Genomic DNA, 19,443 nt, shown 5'->3' on the forward strand with positions numbered 1-19,443 from the left:
TCCAGCTCCGGGCTATTGTGAATAGAGCTGCAATGAACATTTTGGTACATGTCTCTTTTTGAATTATGGCTTTCTCAGGGTATATGCCTAGTAGTGGGATTGCTGGGTCATATGGTAGTTCTATTTTTAGTTTTTTAAGGAACCTCCATACTGTTCTCCATAGTGGCTGTACCAATTCACATTCCCACCAGCAGGGCAAGAGTGTTCCTTTTCTCCACACCCTCTCCAGCATTTATTGTTTCTAGATTTCTTGATGATGGCCATTCTGACTGGTGTGAGATGATATCTCATTGTACTTTTGATTTGCATTTCTCTAATGATTAATGATGTTGAGCATTCTTTCATGTGTTTGTTGGCAGTCTGTATATCTTCTTTGGAGAAATGCCTATTTAAGTCTTCTGCCCATTTTTGGATTGGGTTGTTTGTTTTTTTGCTATTGAGCTGCATGAGCTGTTTATAAATTTTGGAGATTAATCCTTTGTCAGTTGCTTCATTTGCAAATATTTTCTCCCATTCTGAGGGTTGTCTTTTGGTCTTCTTTATGGTTTCCTTTGCTGTGCAAAAGCTTTGAAGTTTCATTAGGTCCCATTTGTTTATCTTTGTTTTTAGTTCCATTTCTCTAGGAGGTGGGTCCAAAAGGATCTTACTGTGATTTATGTCATAGAGTGTTCTGCCTATGTTTTCCTCTAAGAGTTTGATAGTTTCTGGCCTTACATTTAGGTCTTTAATCCATTTTGAGTTTATTTTTGTGTATGGTGTTAGGGAATGATCTAATCTCATACTTTTATATGTCCCTGTCCAGTTTTCCCAGCACCACTTATTGAAGAGGCTGTCCTTTCTCCACTGTACATTCTTGCCTCCTTTATCAAAGATAAGTTGACCATATGTGCGTGGGTTTATCTCTGGGCTTTCTATCCCGTTCCATTGATCTATCTTTCTGTTTTTTTTTTTTTTTTTTTTTTTTTTTCTTTTTTGCGGTATGCGGGCCTCTCACTGTTGTGGCTTCTCCCGTTGCGGAGCACAGGCTCCGGATGCGCAGGCCCAGAGGCCATGGCTCACGGGCCCAGCCGCTCCGCGGCATATGGGATCCTCCCAGACCGGGGCACGAACCCGTATCCCCTGCATCGGCAGGCGGACTCTCAACCACTGCGCCACCAGGGAGGCCCTATCTTTCTGTTTTTTGACAGTACCACACTGTCTTGATTACTGTAGCTTTGTAGTATAGTCTGAAGTCAGGGAGCCTGATTCCTCCAGCTCCGTTTTTCGTTCTCAAGATTGCTTTAGCTATTCGGGGTCTTTTGTTTCTCCAAACAAATTTTGATATTTTTTGTTCTAGTTCTGTGAAAAATGCCAGTGGTAGTTTGATAGGGATTGCATTGAATCTGTAGATTGCTTTGGGTAGTAGAGTCATTTTCACAATATTGATTCTTCCAATCCAGGAGCATGGTATATCTCTCCATCTATTTGTATCATCTTTAATTTCTTTCATCAGTGTCTTATAATTTTCTGCATACAGGTCTTTTTTTTTTCTATTTTTTTTATTAGTTTCTGCTTTATAACAAAGTGAATCAGTCATACATATACATCTGTTCCCACATCCCCTCCCTCATGCATCTCCCTCCCTCCCACCCTCCCCATCCCTCCCCTCCAGGCGGTCTGCATACAGGTCTTTTGTCTCCTTAGGTAGGTTTATTCCTAGATATTTTATTCTTTTTGTTGCAATGGTAAATGGGAGTGTTTTCTTGATTTCATTTTCAGATTTTTCATCATTAGTGTACAGGAATGCCAGAGATTTCTGTGCATTAATTTTGTATCCTGCTACTTTACCAGATTCATTGATTAGCTCTAGTAGTTTTCTGGTAGCATCTTTAGGATTCTCTATGTATAGTATCATGTCATCTGCAAACAGTGACAGCTTTACTTCTTCTTTTCCAATTTGAATTCCTTTTATTTCCTTTTCTTCTCTGATTGCTGTGGCTAAAACTTCCAAAACTATGTTGAATAAGAGTTGTGAGAGTGGACATCCTTGTCTTGTTCCTGATCTTAGTGGAAATGGTTTCAGTTTTTCACCATTGAGGACAATGTTGGCTGTGGGTTTGTCATATATGGCCTTTATTGTGTAGAGGTAGGTTCCCTCTATGCCTACTTTCTGGAGAGTTTTTATCATAAATGGGTGTTGAATTTTGTCAAAAGCTTTTTCTGCATCTGTTGAGATTATCATGTGGTTTTTCTCCTTCAGTTTATTAATATGTTGTATCACATTGATTGATTTGCGTATATTGAAGAATCCTTGCATTCCTGGGATAAACCCCACTTGATCATGGTGTATGATCCTTCTAATGTGCTGTTGGATTCTGTTTGCTAGTATTCTGTTGAGGAGTTTTGCATCTATGTTCATCAGAGATATTGGCCTGTAATTTTCTTTTATTGTGACATCTTTGTTTGGTTTTGGTATCAGGGTGCTGGTGGCCTCATAGAATGAGTTTGGTAGTGTTCCTCCCTCTGCTATATTTTGGAAGAGTTTGAGAAGGGTAGGTGTTAGCTCTTCTCTAAATGTTTGATAGAATTCGCCTGTGAAGCCATCTGGTCCTGGGCTTTTGTTTGTTGGAAGATTTAAAATCACAGTTTCAATTTCAGTGCTTGTGATTGGTCTGTTTATATTTCCTATTTCTTCCTGGTTCAGTCTCAGGAGGTTGTGCTTTTCTAAGAATTTGTCCATTTCTTCCAGGTTGTCCATTTTATTGTCATAGAGTTGCTTGTAGTAATATCTCATGATCCTTTGTATTTTTGCATTGTCATTTGTTACTTCTTTTTCATTTCTAATTCTATTGATTTGAGTCTTCTCCCTTTTTTTCTTGATGAGTCTGGCTAATGGTTTATCGATTTTATCTTCTCAAAGAACCAGCTTTTAGTTTTATTAATCTTTCCTATTGTTTCTTTCATTTCTTTTTCATTTATTTCAGATCTGGTCTTCATGATTTCTTTCCTTCTGCTAACATTGGGGTTTTTTTGCTCTTCTTTCTCTAATTGCTTTAGGTGTAAGATTAGGTTGTTTAATTGAGATTTTTCTTGTTTCTTGAGGTAGGATTGTATTGCTATAAATTTCCCTCTTAGAAGTGCTTTTGCTGCATCCCATAGGTTTTGGGTTGTCATGTTTTCATTGTCATTTGCTTCTAGGTATTTTTTGATTTCCTCTTTGATTTCTTCAGTGATCTCTTGGTTATTTAGTAGTGTATTGTTTAGCCTCCATGTGTTTGTATTTCTTACAGTTTTTTTCCTGTAATTAATATCTAGTCTCATAACGTTGTGGTCGGAAAAGATACTTGATATGATTTCAGTTTTCTTAAATTTACCAAGGCTTGATTTGTGACCCAAGATATGGTCTGTCCTGGAGAATGTTCCATGAGCACTTGAGCATTTCTGTTGTTTTTGGATGGCATGTCCTATAAATATCAATTAAATCCATCTTGTTTAATGTGTCATTTAAAGCTTGTGTTTCCTTATTTATTTTCATTTTGGATGATCTGTCTGTGGGTGAAAGTGGGGTGTTAATGTCCCCTACTATTATTGTGTTACTGTCGATTTCCCCTTTTGTGGCTGTTAGCATTTGCCTTCTGTATTGAGGTGCTCCTATGTTGGGTGCATAAATATTTACAATTGTTATATCTTCTTCTTGGATTGATCCCTTGATCATTATGTAGTGTCCTTCTTTGTCTCTTGTAATAGTCTTTATTTTAAAGTCTATTTTGTCTGATATGAGAATTGCTACTCCAGCTTTCTTTTGATTTCCGTTTGCATGGAATATCTTTTTCCATCCCCTCACTTTCAGTCTGTATGTGTCCCTAGGTCTGAAGTGGGTCTCTTGTAGGCAGCATATGTACGGGTCTTGTTTTTGTATTCATTCAGCCAGTCTGTGTCTTTTGGTTGGAGCATTTAACCCATTTACATTTAAGGTAATTATCGATATGTATGTTCCTTTGACCAGTTTCTTAATTGTTGGGTTTGTTATTGTAGGTCTTTTCATTCTCTTGCGTTTCCTTCCTAGAGAAGTTCCTTTAGCATTTTTTGTAAAGCTGGTTTGGTGGTGCTGAATTCTCTTAACTTTTGCTTGTCTGTAAATGTTTTAAATTCTCTGTCAAATCTGAATGAGGTCCTTTCTGGGTAGAGTAATCTTGATTGTAGGTTTTTCCCTTTTATCACTTTAAATATGTCCTTCCATTCGCTTCTGGCTTGCAGTGTTTCTGCTGAAAAACCAGCTGTTAACGTATGGGGATTCCTTTATATGTTATTTGTTGCTTTTCCCTTGCTGCTTTCAGTATTTTTTCTTTTTATTTAATTTTTGATAGTTTGATTAATATATGTCTCAGCGTGTTTCTCTTTGGGTTTATCCGGTATGGTACTCTCTGTGCTTCCTGGACTTGATTGACTATTTCCTTTCCCATGATAGGGAAGTTTTCAACTATAATCTCTTCAAATATTTTCTCAGACCCTTTCTTTTTCTCTTCTTTTTCTGGGACCCCTATAATTCGAATGTTGCTGTGTTTAATGTTGTCCCAGAGTCTCTGAGAGTGTCCTCAATTCTTTTCATTCTTTTTTCTTTATTCTGCTCCCTGGCAGTTATTTCTACCATTTTATCTTGCAGCTCACTTATCCATTCTTCTGTCTCAGTTATTCTGTTATTGATTCCTTCTAGAGTATTTTTAATTTCAGTAGTTGTGTTGTTTATCACTGTTTGTTTGCTCTTTAGTTCGTCTAGATCCTTGTTAAATGTTTCTTGTATTTTCTCCATTCTGTTTCCGAGGTTTTGGATCATCTTTACTATCATTACTGTGAATTCTTTTTCCGGTAGGTTGCATATTTTGTCTTCATTAATTTGGTCTTGTAGGTTTTTACCTTGCTCCTTCGTCTGTAACAAGTTATTTTGTCCTTTCTTTTTCTTTTTTTTTTTGATGAGTGGTGTTGTATTCCTGTCTTACTGGTCGTTTGGCCTGAGGCATCCAGCACTGAAGTTTTCAGGCAGTTGGATAGATCCAGGCGTTGGTGCCTCCAGGAGGCCTCACTCCCATTGATATTCCCTGGGGTCTAAGGTTCTCTGTTAGTCCAGTGGTTTGGACTCGGAGCTCCCATCACAGGAGCTCAGGCCCGACCTCCAGCCTGGGAACCAAGATCCCGCAAGCTTTGTGGCACGGTAAAAAAAAAAAAAGGAAGAAAGAAAGAAAAGAAGGAGCAGTACAATATCAAAGAAAAAAAAAATAAAATTAGAAAGATAAAAAATATATTAGGAAAAATAAACTATAATTGAAGCAACTGCAACAAGGTAAAATAAAACCGCAGCAGAAAAAAAGGAAAAAAGGGGTGGGGTGGGGTGGGGAAGAAGCCAAAAGGAGAGATCACTAACAAAGTATAAAGAATAAAATAAAATTAGAATAATAAAAGGTTTATTAGGAAAAATAAAAATATAAAAGAATCAACAACAGTGAATCAACAAGGTAAAACAGAACCCAGTCTAAAAGAGGAGAAAAGAAAAGGAAAAAAGCCTTGACTATGGGGGAGGAGTTTAGGCGGGGGTGGGGTTTAGGGTAGGGCAGGACCTAGGGCATGGGGGTGACGTTTGAGCATGGGGTGGGGCCTAGGTGGGCGACGTTCAGGCGTGGGGCGTGTCCTCTGCTTAGGACCTGCACAGAAGGGGGTAGGCAGCACGTGGAAAGAAGGACCTCTAGAGTGTGGCGTTCGGGAGTTTGGAGGTAGGGCCCTGAGTGAGGGTGTAGGGTCAGGGCTTGGGCTCTGCGGGGCAGGAGGGAGGTTCTGAGGGCAGAGGATTAGGCCCTGGAGTCCAACAGGCTTCCCAGTGCCTAAGTGGACAGGGAAGGCACTGGCCATGTTACCTTCTGTTTCTTCATGCCCCTCCCCCACGGTCTCTGCCAGGGTGTCCCCCACCCGCCCCCCACTGGGCCACTGGACCCCTAACCATGGGTGGGTCCTGCTGGGTGTAGGAACTCCTCCTCCCCCAGACACCCCTCAGGGGTGCTGGTCCCTGAAGTCCGACCTTTACTTTTGCTCCCCCTTCCCTCCCTCCCACTCCCTCAGGACCCGCACGTGTGGAGAGGGCCTCAGTGGGCAGAGGATCAGGCCCAGGATCTCAGCAGGTTCCTGGGGGTCCAAGCGGGCAGGGGAAACCTGGCCATGCTCCCTTTTGATCCTCTGCCCTCCTAATGGTTCCCCAGTTTCCCCCTTTCAGGGTGGGATCCCTTACCCTCCCCCAGCTGCCCCTCAGGGGCACCAGTCCGGTCCCCATCCACTTCTCTTCCCCCTTCACTCCCCCCATGCCGCACATCCTACCCAGTGGCTGGGGGTTCCTCCCATCCCCTTAGATGTCTGTGGTCCCCCACCAGTTCCTGGTAGGTGCCGTAGTTGTGAGGAGACACGAATTTCGCGTCCTCCTGGTAGCCATCTTGACTCCACTGGAGACATGTTTTTTTAAGTATCTTTTGATAGAGAGATGGAAATGAATAAAGAAGAGAGGGGAATGGCATAGAGAGGGACTAAAGCTTGTGATCTCCCCATATTTAAAAGCCACCTGATTTAAACAAACTTATTCCAGTTTTAGGAATAATCTTTTTTTTTTTTTTTTTTTCTTTTTAAGGAGCAAGCTGCTTTTTAAAATTTTTTTATTTTATTTATTTATTTTTGGCTGCATTGGGTCTTCATTGCTGTGTGCGGGCTTTCTCTAGTTGTGGCGAGTGGGGGTACTCTTCATTGCGATGTGTGGCTTCTCATTGCAGTGGCTTCTCTTGTTGCGGAGCACAGGCTCCAGGATGGGCTTCAGTAGTTGTGGCACGTGGGTTCAGTAGTTGTGGCTCGCAGGCTCTAGAGTGCAGGCTCAGTAGTTGTGGCGCACGGACTTAGTTGCTCCGCGGCATGTGGGATCTTCCTGGACCAGGGCTCGATCCCGTGTCCCCTGCATTGGCAGGCAGATTCTTAACCACTGCGCCACCAGGGAAGCCCAGGAATGTTCTTTAATTTGCCATTTTGTGCTTTTAAAACTGTATTTTCAAACTTTTTTCACATTTTCTAGCATGTATTCACCTTGAATAATTTCCCTTTTTCTTTCTTGACCTTTGCTTATTGAAGAGTTAAAAAGTCCAAAGAATGGATAAAGAGGAAGGAAGTTAGTGTCTTAGTTTTTCTCAGTCAGTTTAGAATAGACGTAGAATAAGGCATTTCCTATAGATTAGGTTAATAAAACATAAATTTAATGCTTGGCATTGCTTTTCAACCAGAGTAGATAAAGTAACCTAGATTCTGATTATGAATCTTTTTTTTTTCAGGAAAATAATGGACTTTAAAATTGAGACTATTGAATAGCAAATAAAAGTATAATAAAGATAAGTTGATATAAATTACCCCCTTGAGGATTGACTCATCTGTGGTTCTTTCAGCCCAATTATTGAAGACAGCCGTGAAGCCACACACTCCTCTGGGTTCTCTGGATCTTCTGCCTCAGTTACAAGCACCTCCTCCATCAAATGTCTTCAAATTCCTGAGAAACTGGAGCTCACTAGTGAGACTGCAGGTAGGTTCATATATACCATTTGTAAACAAATATCTATATCCATGTCCAGTGAACACTTATTTATCAGATCAAACCGAGGTATAAGTATTTCTTCTCTAGAAAAGTTGCCATAAATTGTGAAATCTCTAGAATAAGTGAGTACTAACTGAATTCGGTACCATAAAGACCTGAGATAGATGAGTGTTGTTAGGTTAGCAGTATTGATCATGCGATCATGGTTTTTTTTCCCCCTCCTCTGTTATAATACCCATTTTAAGTTTTGGGATAACTTTTCAACATTTTTTTCCCCCAGACAGCCCTACTCAGTCACCCTGGTGTTCACAGTATCGCAGACAACTACTAAAATCCCTACCAGAGCTGAGTACCTCTACAGAGTTTATTGTAGAAGATAGACCAATGCCTAATTTGGAAATAGAGAAGGAAATTGAATTAGGTAAGTATCATTGAATGCATGGCCTTTTGTGTATGACAGTATACAAATAAGTGATTATTTGTACTTGAATTTGATGCTTAAGTACAATCAATATTTCTAGAATGTAAGAAACAACATTATAGAAGTTGACACATTGATAAGTTCATGTCCCAGTAACAATAGGAATTCTGTCTTCCCCTCTTTCAATTTTTTTATCCCCTCTTTCAGTTTTTAACAAATGATTTTGAAAAGTATTCTAGATGCTACTAACTGGCAAATATAAAGTGAGTGCCTTTAGCCCTTAAGCCAGGAAGTAAAAGCTAGGGGTGGCTATACATATTCACAGTGATTTTGAAATGGAATCAAACCTTCTCAACAGATAATGAGGATTATTGCATTAAACAACAATACCTGATATGTGAAGACTACAAATTATTCTGGGTGACGCCAAGAAACTCTGCAGAGTTAACCATAATAAAGGTGGGACTGATTCTCTGTCATTTCAATTTCTTTGTAAATAATGTTGGTTGAAGTAGTAACTGTGACCCCATGGTACTATAAGATCCTTTTCATAGTCTATAAGCTTCCTTATAGGAAAGTCAGTGATACATAGAGAAATCACTCACCATTATATGCCAAGATGAGATATCAGAAATGAGAAGGTATTGTGTAAATCTCTCAATGTGTCCAAACATGTCAGGTGTTACATCAATTTCTATCTTTTTGAGGACATCTGAAATTTTCTGGCTCACTCCAGTCTGGACAAGTTACATTCTAGGCTTGACACGTGCACGCACGCACACACACACACACACACACACACACACACACTATATTACCTTGAAATTTCCATTCACCAATATCCCAGGGATTCACATGACCTCTTTTTTATATTGAATGCCTAGTTACGTTGGATCCCATTTTCTTCTTCTTTCTTGGTTTAAGTCCTCATATTTTAGTAGCTTCCTGAGAAAGGATGCATAGGATGTAAATTTTTTGAAACCTTGCATGTCAAAAAGTTTCTTATTCCACATCTTTATTTGATTGGTAGGTTGGCTGGATATTAGAATTCTAGGTTCAAAACTTTTTTTCTTTAGAATTTTGAAGATAAGCTCCATTAGCTTTTGGCTTCTAACCTTGCTTTTAAAATCTTTTGCCATTCTCTGTGTGATTTTTTTTTTCCCCCTCTCTCTGGATCCTTGTAGGATCTTATGTTTGTCCCCAGCATTCTGAAATTTCACAATTACATGCTTTGATAAAAGTGTATTTTCACCCATATGCTAGGCACTTGATGGCCATTTCAATCTGGAGACTCCTTCAGTTCTGAGAAATTATCTTCAAAGAAAAAATTATTTCTTCCCCCCAGTCTTTTCTGTTCTCTTATTCTAGAATTCCTTTTATTAGGATTTGGGGTCTCCTGGACAGATTCTTTAAAAAGCTTATCTTTTTTTCTCCTATTTTCTCTGTCTTTTTGCTTTACTTTCTGAATGTTTTGTCAACTTTATTTCCAGTCTTTTTACTGGGTTTTTCATTTCTTTTATCATGTATTTAAGAGTTCTTTCTTTGTAGCATTCTGTTCTTCATTTCAAAGATGAAATATTCCTTATCTCTGAGTATATTAATGATACTTTAATTTTTTTTTTCTCCCTGCATCATCTGTTTCCTTTTGTCTGTTTTTTTTTTTTTTTTTTCTTTTTTTTTGCGGTACGCGGGCCTCTCACTGTTGTGGCCTCTCCCGTTGCGGAGCACAGGCTCCGGACGCGCAGGCTCTGCAGCCATGGCTCACGGGCCCAGCCGCTCCGCGGCATGTGGGATCTTCCCGGACTGGGGCACGAACCCGTGTCCCCTGCATCGGCAGGCAGACTCTCAACCACTGCGCCAACAGGGAAGCCCTCCTTTTGTCTGTTTTGATCTGTGTCTTTCATATTAGAGGCTTTCTTCAAGTCTTTGGCTGTCTCTTCATATTTAAGTGTGGGTTGCTAGAAAGCCAGTTTGAAAGCTCTGTTATATGGTGGGACCTTGACAGCTGTAGGCTTCACTGTACAGTGATCTCACTTGGTCATTTTGTTGGAAAATCCTCAATCTTTGGGTCTTTTGAGCTTATCAGATTCCTCAGAGAAAACTTCTGGTTTTCTGCCTAGAGCATGTAATCCTGGCTGCTAGCCTCCTGAAAGCTGCATGGGGAAGTTAGTCTGGAGAGCAGAGGGGCAGGAAGATGCATCTTAACATTTGACGTATAATAAACTTTTTCCTCTTCTCCATATGGTATTCCCACCCTCAACAATGCGTGGTGTCCTCTAGTCCAGAGCCCTTCTGTTTTATATTCTCTAGAAATAAACTTCTGGTCTTCAAGAATGAGAGAGAGGCAGTTGCTAGGCTGGGCTACAGGAGCAGGAGGGGAATCTGGGGACTGATGTTCTCTTTACGGAGTTCAACCACTCCTGTTTTAGCTCCACCTTCACCCTTACTTCTATAGGTAATTAGTACCACCAGTTTTATATTACAGGGAGATGGTCTTGTAGTATAAATATGGTTGCTTTCAGCTTTCTCCATTGCTAGAATCAGCTTTCTTGGGTCTGTTAAGTGGATTGTTACCTCTTACTATTCTCTTTCCAGCTTTCAGAATTTCCTGCTGCTCCATCCTTTATTATAGATTTCTACCTTTTAAAATATCCCGTTACTGTTATTTCTGTTGGGATATAGGAAGGGCTGGAGGGAATGTTTTCATTCTGCCAACGATAACCATAGATTCTAATGACTCTTATTTTTAAAATATATTTTCTTACAGGTATCTTCTCAACCTGTCCCATGGGACTTTTATATCAACTTCAAATTAAAGGAACGTTTGAATGAGGAGTGTGATAATTTGTGTATCTGTTATCAATACCAAGATGGCTGTATTGTTTGGCACCAATATATAAACTGCTTCACCCTTCAGGTTTGCAATAATAGGAAAACATATCATTTAAAGTCCTCAAGTAGAGAGATTTGTGCTCCACTTAGCAAAGGAATTTAGTACAGAATTCCTGTTAATCTTCTAGAAATAGACCAATTAAATTATGAGTTAAAAGCATTGTTTTCTTTTTCCAAGTTATTTTGACCAAGAACCTCCTTTAACTTTTTATTATGTCAATTTTCAAACATATGAAAGTAGACAGAATTGTGTAATGACCTGGTCATCTAACTGTGACCATCAATCACCAGCTCATGTCCACTTTTGTTTTAAATTCCTGGTCTGATAATTCCAACATCGCTGCCATATCTGGTTCTGATGCTTGTTCAAATTGCATTTTTTGCTTTTTGGTATGCCTTGTAATTTTTTCTTGATAGCCAGGCATGATGTACTGGGTAAAAGGAACTACTGTAAATAGGCCTTCAGTAATATGATCATAAGGTGTGAGGGGAGGGAAGGTGTTGTACTGTGCTATGATTCATCGTCTTTTGCAGCGAGCCTATGCCTTTGGACTGTGAACTTCACAAGTTTCTCAGTTTCCTACCCCCATACCCCACACCACCCGGCTTAGGTAGGACAAGGTGGCTGGAGTGGGCTGGAATTGTTTATTTCCCTTCCCCAGGTCAGGTAGGCTCTGATAATGCCCCAGCAGGTTAGGCTCTGGTTAACTAGTTTCCCCTGAAGGCAGGCCTTGTTAAAAAGAACAGAGTGCTGTGGCCTATTTCAAATGGTTCTTTTTTCCCTTCCCACTGCTGGAAGCACTAGGGGAATTTTTCTGTGATATTTACTGTGAGAACCTGGTCTGGCTCCTAGAGGTAAAGTTCACAAAAATGTGGGGCCCCCCTATGCTTACAGATCCTAAAAGGTTGTTGATTTTTCAGTTGGCTCAGCTTTTTACATGTTAAGACAGTGGTAACTTCCAAGCTCCTTATGTGAGGAATGGAAACCAGAGGTCTATTTTTGCCACTCTTGTCTTATCTATACTTTCCTCCTGGATCATTTTTGGAACCCAAACACATTATATCTTTTTTGGCCACACCACACGGCTCTCGGGATCTCAGTACCCCAACCAGGGATTGAACCCAGGCCCTTGGCAGTGAAAGCCCAGAATCCTAACCACTAGGCCACCAGGGAACTCCCCACAATATATCATTTTATTCTTTGGAATGTTCTTAAGAAAGTTTTACTGCCTTTTTTTAGTTTAGTGTTTCTGAGGTTTTTATTTGTCACCTCTCTTTTTAAATTGAAGTATAGTTGATAGACAATGTTATATTAGTTTCAGGTGTACAACATAGTGATGGTTTTGCTGCAATTTTGATGATAATAAAAATTCTCCAAAATGGTTGGAATGATGGTATTTTAAAACTACCATTTATAGAGCACCTATTATGGGCCAGGCTCACCCTTGATGCTTTTCATCCATTATTTCATTAAATCCTTATAAACAATCTAACTGGAGAGCAGCATTATTAAAAATGGGACAAAAACCCAACCTACAAAGGAGCCGACATTCTAATAGAGAACAACAAGGAAGAGTACAGGGCAGCGGTAAGCAAGGTATTGAGTATAAGTCACCCCAAATTAAGAAATAGTTTTCTATCCTTCTATTTCCAGGATCTTCTTCAAAACAGTGAATTTATTACCCATGAAATGACAGTGTTGATTATTTATAACCTCTTGACAATGATGGAGAAACTACACAAAGCAGAAATAGTCCATGGTGACTTGAGTCCAAGGAGTCTGATTCTTAGAAACAGGTTGGTCCTTTTCATTCTCTTATAATTCTATCAGCTTTGTCGTAAAACATGGATAGTTGCCATTCTCTTTTGCCTTTTGATAAATGCCATATTAATGAACACAGTACATTAAGAGAATATTTGCTACCTAAAAGTCAATAGTCACTGGGAATAGATTAAAAGAATTCAAACAAAAAAACACGTTGAGGAAAAAATTCAGAAAAAAAGAATTAACAACTCTATCGTGATGATTCCTGTCAAGAAGAGATGTAGGGCTTCCCTGGTGGCGCAGTGGTTGAGGGTTCGCCTGCCGATGCAGGGGAAACGGGTTCGTGCCCCGGTCCGGGAAGATCCCACATGCCGCGGAGCAGCTGGGCCCGTGAGCCATGGCCGCTGAGCCTGCGCATACGGAGCCTGTGCTCCGCAACGGGAGGGGCCACAACAGTGAGAGGCCCGCGTACAGCAAAAAAAAAAAAAAAAAGAAGAGATGTAAAATGTGAATGTTTGGGGAAATGTGAAGTAGATTGTCTAGTCTTTCTTTGTGTGGGGCCAGTGCAGAGCTAGCAAGGATGCTAACAAAACTGAGGCGCTGCTCAGTTTCAAAGACCAAAGCTTAAGTCACACCAAATTGAGGTAATTGCCAAGAGAAGTAGGTAAAACCAGAGTACAAATGCAAACCATGCTGAGAAAAGGGGCTTAGTGTTCAAATTAAATCCAGTTTAGCCATCAGGTTCAAGGGGTGAGCACAGAGCAGGAAATAAGAAATGAAGCCCAAATACTAAGAACTGAGAAAATACAGACAACATTGAGGCATAAACAAGGCAAAGATACTCAACAATTTTTGTTTTATGGAAAGGACTAGAGGACCAACACACCCGTCTAATAATGGGCATTGATCTCATGGTATTTGAGTGAAGCAGTCTGGTTTAAAGATGCTTTGTCTGCCCTAAGCCTGTGACTTGGGTAAGCAGTTAACTTTCTCTCTGAGGTCATTGGTGTACACTAAAAGCTGGAATCATTCTTTACATTTCTCCTGACTACTTATTCTGTAAGAAGAAACTGAATTAGACTCTAAATCATAGTTGGCATGGAAATTAAAAGAACCTTCAATGTATTTCTGCAATTATAACCAAAAAAACTAGAGCATCCTACCTTCTTTCCTGAGATGGCAGAGTCCTAAAGCCTTCCCCAGGCATAATACAGCAGCATTTCTCATCCAGGGCACCACAGGTACTTTGGATGAGATAATTCTTTGTGCAGGTCTGGTCCAAGCATGTCAGGATGTTTTATATCTATTTCCCCGTAACTACCTCTCACCCAAACACAAGTTACAATCCCCCAGCCATTGTGATCACCAGATATCTCCCCATATGTTTCCAAATGTGAGAACCCCTGGTATAGTTTTTATTTTTGTTCTATTTCACAGCACTGAAATTTCAGAGGATAGTGCTAGAGTTCTCAGGACTTTTCATGGAAATTGTAAGCAAAGAGATTTTCTAAGCCTTTTTGGGATTAGGCATTTGTATGCTGTGTATTCAAATATCCTTCTCTCAGTCACTAGAGGACTCCAGGAAAACACATAGTGTTGAAGAGACATTGCCTTTTACTTTGTCACAACTTTTCAAATTTGATAGGAAATTTCATATAGATTCACAAGGAATTGAAAGAGCCTTTTTTTTTTTTAGCATCTCTATTGGAGTATAATTGCTTTACAATGTTGTGTTAGTTTCTGCTGTATAACAAAGTGAATCAGCTACATGTATTCATATATCCCCATATCCCCTCCCTCTTGCATCTCCCTCCCACCCTCCTTATCCCACCCCTCTAGGTGGTCGCAAAGCTGCGAGCTGATCTCCCTGTGCTATGCGGCTGCTTCCCACTACCTATCTATTTTACATTTTACATTTGGTAGTGTATATATGTCAATGTTACTCTCTCACTTCATCCCAGCTTACCCTTCCCCCTCCCCATGTCCTCAAGTCTATTCTCTATGTCTGTGTGAAAGAGCCTTTTGAAATCATTTAATGCAGTTTCTACATTGTGTGTGTGTGTGTAAAATGAGATCCAGAAAAGTGAAATGTCTTGCCCAGGGTAACAGTGAATGGATGATTAGAGAGCTAGGAGACCTTCCTGCCTCTTTTTATTATTCTCAGAAACATTTTTCCTACCTCTCCCAAGTTTTGAAAATATTTGGGAATTATAGTTTTATGATGGCCAAAAACAAGTTGTAGTAAGGAATCATAAATTTTAAAGTAAAATAGATCATTCTGTGCTGTGGAGGTATATGTGATAGGATTAATCAAAGCCTGTATTTAGGAATATAAGACCTGTCACTGATATCAATCAGGGATTTGAAAAAACCAACTGAGAAAGCAGAGAAACAGAAGGAACACAAAAATAATCCATTTTTTCCTCACATAAATAGTTCCTATATCTCTTTGGAGAATAGCTTTATTACGTGGAATAGATAAGCCTGAGGAAAATCAATAGTGAATTAGTGCTATAAAGTTCTTTTCTCTCTTTTTTTTTTTTTTTTTGCGGTACGCAGGCCTCTCACTGTTGTGGCCTCTCCAGTTGCGGAGCACAGGCTCCGGATGCGCAGGCTCAGCGGCCATGGCTCACGGGCCCAGCCGCTCCGCGGCATGTGGGATCTTCCCGGACTGGGGCACGAACCCGCGTCCCCTGCATCGGCAGGCAGACTCTCAACCACTGCGCCACCAGGGAAGCCCTCTTTTTTTTTTTTTTTTTTTTGTAAGGAAACAGGATTGGAATTACATATAAGAGGAAGACAGAGTATGGTATTAATTTAATATAAACAGGATGGTTTACAGTATTTTGTAAAGGTATCACTTTACCACAAAACAGCCTTATGTTGTTTTCAGTTAAACTCTGGGAAGGAGGGATCTGAATGACACTCGGAAAGCCTAATCTAATAGTAAACAAGAAAGACTGTGACATCTATCAAAGCTTAATTTCCTCCATCATAATTCTTGTCAGTGTATAAATCATTGCTGTTATACATGTTAATATATACAGTGCAAGACAGAGGCCTGCAGTCTACTTCCAGTATTTAGTTTATATAATATGGAAACTTGATAAATGTTCTGTGGTGGCCATGCACTGTGGCTTAGGTATAGCTTGGGTCACTAAATTCATCTTAACATTCCCCAGTTGGGTGGATACTGCCACTGCTCTTACAGGTGCATTTTCATAACTAACCACTGGAGGGAGCTATTGGCATAGCTAAGGCACACCTGCAGTACCTTTTTTTCTTTCTTTCTTTCTTTTTTTTTTTTTAAAGACCAGCTATGCAGCTTCTTTCATGGCCTATTTTTATTATCTCCTTCTCTTACATCTGGGCTTAGAATCCACGATCCCTATGATTGTAATAAGAACAATCAAGCTTTGAAGATAGTGGACTTTTCCTACAGTGTTGACCTTAGGGCACAGCTAGATGTTTTTAACCTCAGCGGCTTTCGGACTGTACAGATCCTGGAAGGACAAAAGATCCTGGCTAACTGTTCTTCTCCCTACCAGGTAAGTGTAAAACAAGCTTGAGCAAATATGGAGAGGGTTTCTTAATCTCTTTCTTACCTAGATAAGCCATGAAAGCTAGTGTTTACTGATATTGTCTCTCCTGGAACAGATGACCTAGTTTTCAAATATCACCAACTCAAGTAAAATGTACCACTTTTCTGTCACAACACTGAAGAATTTACACATACACGTGCAGACACATGACTAACTCAGTAACCCAAGTGTCAGGGCCATTTCTACCACTTACCTGTGTTGTCTTTTGTAAATCATTTTCTGTGATCTTCTCTGTAAAATAAAGATAATAATCAGCTCTGTTTACATCAGAATTCTTGTGAGGATTAAATGAAATAATGTATATAAAAAAGACATTAGGACAAATATAGTGTTTTATATGGTGGCATTATATTCAGAAATCCCTTCTGACTCAGCTCTGGATATATGGCATTTTGCTGATTGAATATGTACATAGCCCTGAACTAGTCATTTAGAACACATTTAGATCACAGCTAGAGGCCATGCAAATTTAGTAGGTGTACAAATTTGAATTTGACAGTCCAGATATATTTGTCATCTTTTGTTCTAGGATAATTCCTAGAGTTGGCTCTACTGATCACTTCTTTGGGGAGTTTCTCTCTTTACTGTAAGGATAAGGAACAGTATACTAAAATGTACGTCATAAAATAAACTTAGCTAAGCACTATGATACTTGTCAACTTCCTACATAAATAAATTGCCATGATAGTAGCAGAGAATGATTTTAGCTGATGGTGCTTTTTGTGATTTCAGGTAGATCTGTTTGGTATAGCAGATTTAGCACATTTACTATTGTTCAAGGAACACCTGCAGGTCTTCTGGGATGGGTCCCTCTGGAGACTTAGCCAAAATATTTCTGAGTAAGTACTGGTGATTTCAGGGTCTTTGCCTGTCCAAATAATGCTCTCTTTATCTTGGGTGCTCTCTCTGCTTTGACAGCCTTGATTTCTTAGTCCAAATGCCATGATTTCATTAATTTTAACCAGTTTTCATTAGAGTATCAGTGGAGCACCTTGTGCAGGACAAAGGAATTGTTAATTAAAAATGGGAATCAAGCTATTTGGACTTCAGGACATCATTCTGGACCTAGATGTATCATAGACATATAAACCATGACTAGAGTATGGAAGCCTCTCAATTTAGAAGGCTTAATAGAAACATTTTATGAGAATAATTTTCTAACCAGTTGGTGTTAGTCTTATGGCCCTTTTTAATAGCTTTTTTCAAAAGTTAATAAGCATCTCTTGAAGAAAGTTAAATTTCTAAATTACATACTAATTTTAGGCTATTATTTATTTAATGAATGGGTGAAACCAAAGCAGAGAACTGAATCTCCTTGGTGAGGAAGTAAATGCTCTCTTAATAACAGCTGCTTGGTCTCAGAACCTTAGTACTCCCTCAAGCCTGCTCATAATACTTATTAAATATCCCATGTTCTCCCTTACCTTATCATAGCTATTAACTTCGCAGAATAAGCTTACCAATCTATCACTTACTGATACATTCTTTGGTTAAAAGAAAAATCAGTGTTGAAGATTTAACACCCCTTCACCTCCATTTTCCCCTCCCAACAATTGAATTGTATTTTTTTCTTTATTTAATTCAGAATTTGGCCAGTCTTATTTGTCTCTAACATGTACTTTCAAAATAGGTTTGAAATATAATGTAAGGCATATAGGATAGATTCAGGTTATCTCCAGTTGGTTATGGTCCTAGGTGGGTCTTACACAAACAGAAACAAGTGGGGTCAGGTGGGATTGCCTAACAGCCTTGCCTTATACAATAATAGAAGCTTCTCTGATCTTTAAAAAGAAAAAAAGGTGCAAACATCATAGACTTAAGCAGTTGTTTCTTCACTTGAGCTTAGGATTCTGAGAAGGTTGTGAAGATAATAAACCACTGGGCGAGGGGAGGGAGGAAGCTGTAGTCTTTTTCTAATGACCTAGACTTTAGGAAAGTTAGAAGAGAGGAGACAAAATTTGTCTTTCTTCTATTTGTAGAAGAGAAATACTGCATCTTAGTACATGGAGGAAATTTATAGATTCAGATGAAAGATTTTCTTTCCCTCTATGTGCATTATATTATGGCTTTTCCCACTATGGTAGTCTTTCTTCTTCTTTTTTTTTTTTTTTTTTTTTTTTTGTAGTTTCACCTTGGGTTTTCAAAGGACACTACTTGAATGATCTCTAACCCTAGAGTTAGGTATTACCTTAAATCATGTTGGTGCATAAATGTACCACTGAGTTAAACACAGAAAGAATTCTAACTCCTATATGCCTAATCTTGATGAAAATGGTTTTATATATTTTTAGGCTAAAAGGTGGTGAACTGTGGAATAAATTCTTTGTGCGGATTCTGAATGCCAGTGATGAGTCCACAGTGTCTGTTCTGAGGGAACTTGCAGCAGAAATGAATGGGGTGTTTGACACCACATTCCAAAGTCACCTGAACAAAGCTTTATGGAAGGTAGGGAAGTTAATCAGTCCTGGGGCTTTCCACTTACAGCAAGATAGGCAGTCAAGTCTCTCGCAGATTCCTGCCTAAAACCAATGGTGGTACTGTGGAACACTGGACCTCTCTATGCTATGATTTAATTAAGGTACACTACTAACACTTTTCTGCTTTTTGGTAGAAGTATATTTCTAGGTAACTGGCATTTTCTACTCAACAAGGTACCTCCTCTTGGCCTTGTCTAACTTTAACAAAGAACTGTTTTATTCTAAATGGATTCCATATTAATGGGTACTTTGTTGTCATTTAATGCATTTGTCTCAACTTTTCCCTGTGCTTTTCCTGTTTGTAATTTGTGACCTGTACCCTTATGATCACTAGGTATTTTGTAAATAATAAAATAATATTTGTTAAATTTGTGCTTCTAACATCTCATCTACTTTTTGCTGACTAAGGTAATAAAGGCCTGATTTTGCAGACAGGAGCTACTTTACCATGGAAATGTATATATTCTAGACTTGGAACTGTTATGATAGGATCGTAACGAGACAGAATAGCCAACCATTCCTTTAGGTGTTCCTGACCTTCCACTAAATGGTCTAGAATGAAAAGCAGGTAAAATGGTTTCCACAAGGCCAAATTTTCTTAAATTTCAAGGGGCAAAACTATTTGTTTTTATTATATTTTAATGTTTTCATTTTTTATCCACCAAGCCCCTTGGTCTACTTATATAATCTAGCAGTGCTGC

The 19,443-nt window shown here is 39.2% G+C and overlaps 1 protein-coding gene across 1 annotated transcript in view; it reads left to right on the forward strand.

The window, feature by feature from the left end:
- The window catches only part of BUB1B (BUB1 mitotic checkpoint serine/threonine kinase B), a 66,258-nt gene extending 47,148 nt beyond the window's left edge, over positions 1-19,110 (forward strand). Inside the window, exons 16-23 of the mRNA XM_060096587.1 lie at positions 7,440-7,573; positions 7,866-8,006; positions 8,365-8,465; positions 10,774-10,923; positions 12,553-12,695; positions 16,040-16,211; positions 16,998-17,104; positions 18,557-19,110. Coding sequence (XP_059952570.1) covers positions 7,440-7,573; positions 7,866-8,006; positions 8,365-8,465; positions 10,774-10,923; positions 12,553-12,695; positions 16,040-16,211; positions 16,998-17,104; positions 18,557-18,788 — 1,180 coding nt within the window. The 3' untranslated portion in view covers positions 18,789-19,110. The remainder of the gene's footprint in view (positions 1-7,439; positions 7,574-7,865; positions 8,007-8,364; positions 8,466-10,773; positions 10,924-12,552; positions 12,696-16,039; positions 16,212-16,997; positions 17,105-18,556) is intronic.
- Positions 19,111-19,443: the final 333 nt, after the last annotated feature.

This window comes from Mesoplodon densirostris, chromosome 4 (genome assembly GCF_025265405.1).
Source record: "Mesoplodon densirostris isolate mMesDen1 chromosome 4, mMesDen1 primary haplotype, whole genome shotgun sequence".
Taxonomy (NCBI): Eukaryota; Metazoa; Chordata; class Mammalia; order Artiodactyla; family Ziphiidae; genus Mesoplodon; species Mesoplodon densirostris.